This window comes from Chanos chanos, chromosome 4 (assembly GCF_902362185.1).
Source record: "Chanos chanos chromosome 4, fChaCha1.1, whole genome shotgun sequence".
NCBI lineage: Eukaryota > Metazoa > Chordata > Actinopteri > Gonorynchiformes > Chanidae > Chanos > Chanos chanos.
In genome coordinates this window covers 2,511,647-2,519,656 of record NC_044498.1, presented here as the reverse complement: position 1 = coordinate 2,519,656, position 8,010 = coordinate 2,511,647, and the positions used below count along the sequence as shown (strand labels likewise).

General features: G+C 42.3%; 1 protein-coding gene across 1 annotated transcript; it reads right to left on the bottom strand.

Annotated features, from left to right (window-relative positions):
* Positions 1-2,398: 2,398 nt before the first annotated feature.
* sox7 (SRY-box transcription factor 7) lies at positions 2,399-5,480 on the bottom strand. The gene is made up of 2 exons (XM_030771712.1): positions 5,029-5,480; positions 2,399-3,503 (listed from the first exon to the last, which is right to left on the bottom strand). Exons 1-2 carry the CDS (start codon positions 5,258-5,260, stop codon positions 2,539-2,541), a joined length of 1,197 nt encoding a protein of 398 aa, XP_030627572.1. The 5' UTR covers positions 5,261-5,480; the 3' UTR covers positions 2,399-2,538.
* Between the last annotated feature and the right edge of the window lie 2,530 nt (positions 5,481-8,010).

Below are 8,010 nucleotides of genomic sequence, written 5' to 3'. Positions count from 1 at the left end.
GAGGCCAGGTCATGTGAATCAAATAGAGCCTTAAATAGAGCACTTTATAAAGCATTGCTCAGCATAGCCTGGCCGCCAAAGGCCAACATCTCACTTCCATGAGCTAGTGTTTGGGATGAGTCAGACTGAGAGACTGAGAAAATCAGTACTAGGTCGTGTGTGTGTGTGTGTGTGTGTGTGTGGCGGAGCCAGGCAGAGGGGTCAGAGAGAGAAGCCCTGAAAACTGCGGGTGGGAGATTTTAATCAGTGGGACCCGTGTTTCCTCCTCTGCTAAAACGAACACTGGGTTCCCTTTCCCTCGCCACGGGCCCTTTTAATGCGCAAAGCGGCCGGGGCCCAAACATCCTGACGGAGAGAAGCTTTTCTCTTATCAGGCAGGAAACACTGCTCCTCTGTCGCATCCTCTTTACAAGAAACACGACTCAACCGTTCCCAAAAAACGCAGGAAGACCAAGCCAGACTCCAGGATTTGTCAAACGACTGGTCCCCCCAACACCCCCCCGAACTCCCAACCCTCCACCTCCAGATTCCTTTTATCGAAAAGAAGAATTTGGTGGTGGGGGGGGGGGGTCTGGGGAGGGGGGGGGGTGAGTAGAAGGAGAAAAAGAAAAACGACAAACGTGTAAGACAGTTGACGGAGCCGAGGTGTATTTATTTATTTCGTGGAGATTATGAAAGTCTGCATCAGCAAGATAGGACAGAAGAGTGGGGGGGGGGGGGGGGGGGGGGGGTTGAGGGGAGTTGAGGGGGGGGTATGGAGGGGCAGGGAGAAAGGAGAGGAGGGGAGCTCCAACATTCTGCTTAAGAAACGCGCCCAGAACAGGGCCGTGGAAAACAAAAGGCCAGCGAGGAAGGAGGCAGAGAGGCGGCCACGTCTGCGTCTGTTTTACACTAATCCACTGAACTGCAGCGCAGTGAAAGTGAGTAGGAGACTGGTGTTGATGATGGTTGGTTGGTTGCCATCATCTTCCAGTTTGTGAGGAAGGAATAGAACCATTCAAAGGAGAGGCATTTCTTTACTAGACTGTCATTTTTTAAAAGGACTAAATTAACACTGGCACAATACACTTTACGTCGAAATGAACATTTCCCAAACTTACAGAAATATTTCACTTTAATATACAATACTGTAACTACAAACAGAAAAAATGAAGAATACATATTAAGTGAATCTGACTGCACGCTGTGCTTCAAATTCCAGCTTATGTTGAAACATGGTCTGGAAGGTGGATCATATAACAAGAGAATTTGGCTTTATGAAAAAAAGATCAATAAAGAGATCGCAGACCATAAGAGATCCTGCTAAAAGTCTGAAGATTAAATGGAAATTCAGAGGCTTCTTGATCATGCAACATACTTGCTGAAAACCAATCAAAAAGGAAAATTCAAAAAAAAAAAAAAGAAAATATTTTCTGTTTGCTTCAGACATTCCATCAAATCTTGAGAAAGCTACGACCATATCCCTGTGTGAGCATTCACGGATACTTTTACAGGACGGAATCATTTCTGTATGTATGCGACAAAGCAAGAGTCCTTCTACAAGTTTTCAAAAATGCCATGTTTATTAAGTAGCCTCTTGTCCAGTCGCGTCCTCAAATCATTCAGTTTAGTGATTCACAGAACAATAAAGAGCATCTACAATGCGTCAAAGTCACCGATCCCTCGGACTGCTGTACTGCTGTACAGAAATGTAACGAGATTCATCATGGAATCTGACTGCTTCCGTAACCAGGAGACGTGGCATTCTATCTCACGATGGTTATCAGCCATGTGTCCGAGTTATGCCGGCGTTTGTGGTTAAACCGAAAGTAGAAACCATGGCTAATAAACTTGGTACTTCATAGGAATTAATTTAATATCACAAGTTTAAAATCAGCATACAATGTTGTTCATCATTATTATTTTCATTGTAACAATTCATACGTACATATATATTCATATGAACATGGGGAAAAAAACCAAAACGAAACAAAACAAAACAATGGAAATTAAACAGCTCCTTCATAATACATTGTGTTTTTTGGAAGAGTGTCAGAAATGTCCAGCCTCATTTAAATACAATTAACTGAGGTAAAATAATGAGGTTTATTTAAAAAAACAAACAAAAAAAAAAGGTGGGGGTTGGGGGGCTTGTGAAACATGAAAACCACACTACAATTAGCGCTGATGCAAGACATTTAGATACTTAAATAAGCTTTCAAGCATATGTACATGCTTAGTGAGAACAACTGAGAGGGAGCAGTTTATCAAAAGCCATTTTTTGTCCTCCCTTCCTCTCTCTCTCTTTTTTTTTGTCGGGGAAATAAAAATGGAAAAGAAATGAATTTCAACGTTTTATCTATATGCGTCCCTGAGGTGTCTGTTGACTTTCTGTATTCTGTACTCTCTCTTTCTTTCTCGTTCTCTCTCTCTCTCTCTCTCTCTCTCTCTCTCTCTCTTTCCTTCCGTTGTTTGCTGCCTCTACCCATTCCTATTGCTGACCCTTTTGAAGTCCGTGAAGTCTCTTTCCATCTCTATGGTTGCTTTTGCTCTTGTTTCTTAGGAGATTCCATAGTTGTTGTAGTAGGCTGCCGTGGCATCTGCTAGCACTGAAATGAGGCTCGTTTCCGTGACGCTGCTGGCGCAGGTGGAGGCGGGTGTCACCTGAATGTGCCCCGTTACAGTCATTCCTCCCTGCTCGGGGTGGTAGCCAGTGGAGTTCAGATACTGATCGAATTCATCGCGGTCTACCTCGCCCAAAAGCTCGGCCTGGCTCAGCTGGTCCAGGTTCTCCAGGTGGCCCTGTTCCGGAGGCGGAGAGAGCTGGCCCAGGTGACCCTGGAGCCCGTGGTGGACCTGGACCTGGGAGAATGAAGTGCCGTAATAAGAGAGCGGCGGTGCCTGTATCAGGGAGGACCCGCTGCCCTGATGGGTCATGGGGACATGTCCCAGGTGAGAGTTTCCACAGTGGACATGGGCCTGCTGGGAGAAGTCGGGGTGATAGCTGGACGAGCTGCTCATGTGAGCAGGATTGGGACGTCTCTCCTCCGGACAGGAGCCCGAGGAAGAGCAGGCGCTGCCGGTTACGGAGGAGGAAGAGGAGTAGTATGACGAGTGCTCGTGGTCCACCGCGTCCAAGGGGGACATCTCGGGAGGGGTGGGCAGGCCGTAGGGATACGTGTCAAAGTTGCTGTTGGAGCTCGCCGGATCTCTGAAAACCCTCACGCCCGGCAGGGTGGGGTTGGAGGAAGAGAACCCGACGCCGCCGCCGCCGACGTTGCCCTCGCCATCTTTGTCCAGGGGGTGACAGCAGCCACGAGGGTCCGGAAGCGCGTTCTGGTCGGGGGCAAGTCCGCCCAAGAGGAATCCAGGGTCCACTCTTTTACATATGCGTTTCAACTGCTTCTTTCTCCGTGGGCGGTACTTGTAGTTGGGGTAGTCCTGCATGTGCTGCACCCGCAACCGTTCTGCTTCCTCGACGTACGGCCGTTTCTGGAGCGGGGTCAGGGCCTTCCACGATTTGCCTGTTATCAATCAGGAGAGAAGCGCTTTAGAACATTTCAAAGAGCCATTATAATCGCTTGGCTAATGCAATGTCAGGCACTTATAGGTTATGAAAGTTTAGAAAAGAACAGCTGAAGAGGTACATGGTAAATTAGTAATTGTGCTTCCATTTTTAAAAAAAATGAAAGTGATATTGAAAGCAGTTTGAGTTTAACTGAAAATTTAAATCTGGTTCATTGAGATTTCAACGCGAGGGAACTTGTTCGTTCTGCTTTGGTTACTGGAAACTTTATTGGACAATATTAAATACACTAAGATGTGCACAGATTTTGCGGCCAGACAAAGAGAAACGTCTTAGCCCCGTTTTTAGGAATATTTCAGGAAGTCCGCTTCATGTCACTGCGTTTTCTGTCTTAAAATAACTGCTGAGAAATCGGTTAACAGATTGTTCATTTTCATTTATATTATACTGTTACTCTTGTATAGTTCATTGCCTCGAAATGCAGTAAACTACACGAATTATTACACGGCATTAAAACATTTACAGAAAGTGTATAACCCATTTTAGTTTTTATTACAATGACGCAAAGATGTTCTCATAAACCTACAGAGCATATGACACTTTTCATTACATCTTATGAAATAAAAGTAAAATGAAAGATAGCATGACGCGCACAATACAAATGACTTCAGAAATATTGGACGAAGTTTTGCATTGATGACTTGAAAAGTGAGACGCTTTAAGAAGCGACATGTTACTGGTACTGATTTTACAGATTAAACAATAAAAATAATTTGGAACAAATAATCCAAATGAAAAGACACGACTTCATGCAGAGCAGGGACTCAATAACTGAGGATTAAGCGTTCTGGTGCCAGGAGAAAATATACTCTCTAAAATCTGTCGATATTTACACTTTAATTTACTTGTGAATTGGGGTTTAGAAATGATGCTGCATAGTTTTCGGCACTCGAATTACGAGTGTAATTCTGTCTGGATCACCGGTGAATACATACTTTATTGGCAGATAGTGGGGTCCCTGTGCGCCTGTGGTTTCTAACTAAAGTTTCTTGTACTGCACATGCTCGTCTTAGTTTGCCGTTAGCTCACATTGAGGTAAATGCCTGTTATGTCATTATTATTTCTTTCTATTTGAAGTAATTCTTCAATTTTGGCAGAACGCATAACCATTCGCAAAACAGCCTACAAACCTAACGTTGATGTAATCAAAGAGATGATATTCTCTAAGATTCTTGACTATTCAATTAACAATCGCTAAGAGGAAAACGGCAGACTAAAACCCCCTGAAAGCGTCCTCTTTTTAATTGGAAACTGTTTTGTTGTTGTTATTGTTGGTGTTGTTTCTGTTGTTGTTATTGTTGCTGTTGCTGTTTTTCTTGAAACAGCATTTTTATGAGTTTTACTACAACTTTTTCCAGTTCCCGAATGTTACGACTTCAACGTGCTCTTTCAAGGTTTTTAAAACCGAATAATAATAATAATAATAATAATAATAATAATAATAATAATAAATTGTGTCTCACCCAACATCTTGCTTAGCTCCGCATTATGTAGGTCCGGATTTTGGACTGCGAGACGCTTGCGTTCATCTTTGGCCCATACCATGAAAGCGTTCATAGGTCTCCTAATGCGCGGTTCCGATGTCTTGTCCGCTGGTGTTCTGTGGGAGGTGTGTCCGTCGTTTATGTCCCCGTCACCCGCAGAGCACTCAAAGCTCTCCGGCCAGGAGGAATACGCGCTAATCAGTGCAGCCATGTGTGCGCTCAGATCTCTGGCAAACTTTGGCCGCGGCACTCAAACTCCCTCCCCTAAAAGTTTTCTCGCACTGAGGTATAGCTTACACTACACTACAGTTCTCTCTGAAATCAAAACGGCGAGCTAAATAAACAGGTGAGTGACAGTACAAGAGCTGTAATAGAATTCTGATGTCTTACTAACCAAGCTATGCAATACCTAAGCAGCTGTATATCACTGTCCGTTTTGGTAGGACCTGTGTATTCGGTTCAACTCCTCCTCGAAAGCTATGATTCACTCTTTCCTTGTGTATGGGGAAGCGCTTTTTATCTGAGCAGCAGGTTCCAAGAGAGGCCCCGAAGGACTGTCAGCTCCTCCTTGATTGCAACTTGAGACCTGCGACAAAAAAAGAAGAGAAGGAAGCATTTCGACGGCATTTACTACAATATCACCTCATTTTTGTGATGTTTTCAGGGGAATTTTGCTTTGACTCTATTTAGGAGAGACATTTGAGAAGTCTCAACAACTGATTAAATGGTTCATTGGTATCAAAACAATCACTTACAGTCAAGAACAATGACAATGAGTAAATGACATTTGAATTTGCTGTAATTGGACTCTTGTATATATATATTTATTTATTTATATTTTTTTAAAATAATAAAACAATAACTACGCGTTTTATTTCGCTAATCTGCGATTCTTAATGTCGCCATAGATTTTCATTTTTATTGAAAAAAACCTAAAGATAAATAAATAAACAAACAAACAGGATAGAAACGCGGCGGAATTGCCTATGCTAATAAGAATGGGAAACTTCGGTTTTGATGTTTTTGTGCGCAATAGAAACTGACGTATGAACTGTCAGTCTGTTTCGAAATTGCGCTTAAAGGGGATAGTCTTCATGCTCCACGCTGTGAACTTATCAAACCTGTTCTGGATCAATTCTGTCCGCGACTCGTCAGATCTCTCCATGTCTTTGTACAAACTTCAACAGTCTAGTGACGTCACGTGACTCCGCTCTTTCCACACAAACTCATTCATCAGACTGTCAGTTGTAGACGTCAAAACTTATCTAACAGAGATGAAACTGATTTCGCCAGTAATCATATCCACCGTGACATCTCATCATCCTACCATCCAAAAACAGCATAATTCCCATTGATTTAACCTTGTTTAACTATTCAGCCCAGCCCATCAAAAATGATCATAGTCTTATTAAGAAGGTTGTAATACAGCTTTTGCCATATTAGAAAAAATGTATAAAGACAGTATTCCTAGCAATCTTATTACCACATTTATTTAACAATATGTCTGTATCAGCACGCTGATGTTAAAAATTAAATTACAAATCAAATTACCCCAAAATAAATTTTTCTGACATAGGTTTTGATTTTGTTCCAATATTTCTCATGAAATGCACCATTTGTCTACATTGCCCAAAAACTATGTCAAAATTACAAATAGAAATTTCCACATCCAGTGCATTTTTAGACAGTGTTTGCTAATTAGACGCTCTCGTGTAATAGCGTAGGACATGAATCACGTCACAACATCAGTTTATTCACAGTGAGAAGAAAGGTCTCTATGAGATGGAGACTTCCGGTTCCAGAACTTTCTGGGGTCCCTCATGGATGCTGTTGGAGTTACAAGAAGAGAGAGCCTACACAGCACCCGGTGAGGGGATGAAAAGAGAAGTGTGTTTTCTGCTCTCTGACTTTGCCAAACCTGTCCTGGTTGGACAGAGGACCTGGGTGAAAATACCTCAGTGATTAGTAAATTCTGGTGGGTGTCCAAAATTACACAAACACACCAGAGATTATGGCCTCTCTCTTCCTTCTTCCTCTGTCAGTTAGCTCTAACCTGACGGTGTCTGGGCGTGACACATGTATGAGTGTATGAGTGTATGAGTGTGTGTGTGTGTGTGTGTGTGTGTGTATTGTGAGAACACAGCCATAAAAAACAATGAGGTGGCTTTTCCCCCCCTCACCATGAGAGGAATAAATTAATCTCTCACTAGACAAATTCTGATGGTCAGAGATGGTGTTTATAACCATGTATATCATCCAGCATCTTCTAAACAGTATCCACAGTTTATTCCAATGCAGATAAGAAGATCAGATCAAATGGAAAGTGTTTATGAAGAAGCCAGAAGCCAGAATTATAAATCAAAACAAACAAACAAACAATCAAATAAATATATATATAAAGCAAGCATACGACACTGAATTTAGCTGATGGTAAGGACAAATCAATTCTGATTCAATGTCATTTACAGTACACATATTTCTCAGTTCATTTGTCTAATCACTAAACCCAAGAACACTCCAAGATTCTGGGGAAGCACACTGGTATCACTACCCAAAACTACCATTAATATCAATAAAACCCAATGTCCAATATAAGATATAAGGTACCATTCTTTTCTACATAAAAAAGGGCGCATAGTACTGTGTATCATATATGCGCGCACACTCAATGGGTTCTCAGCGGTTTTAAGGATTTGCCCTCAGGAGTGGATAAAACGTCACGGTTATTGATGAAGTGTCGAGTTGCCGAACCGTTGCCATTTCAGTATGTAGCCGTCATCGTTTTTGGACGTACAAGCACTCCGTGTTTCCATTTTCAAACGCCTATTCATACCCCAAAACGAGATTATCTTGTCGGGATATTTGTCGACCTGAACGTATTACGCATGTCCAAGCCTGGAAAAATATATTTTCCACTTTTACATTCTTTTCAAACGGAGCTTGAAATGCATCCCGTAACCT

What these genes read in the sequence shown, in the direction of transcription:
- sox7 (XM_030771712.1), bottom strand. Translation starts at nt 5,260, where the DNA reads ATGGCTGCACTGATTAGCGCGTATTCCTCCTGGCCGGAGAGCTTTGAG. An exon ending in GGAGCTAAGCAAGATGTTGG is followed by an intron (nt 3,504 to 5,028) that starts GTGAGACACAAT and finishes GATTGATAACAG; the next exon opens with GCAAATCGTGGAAGGCCCTG.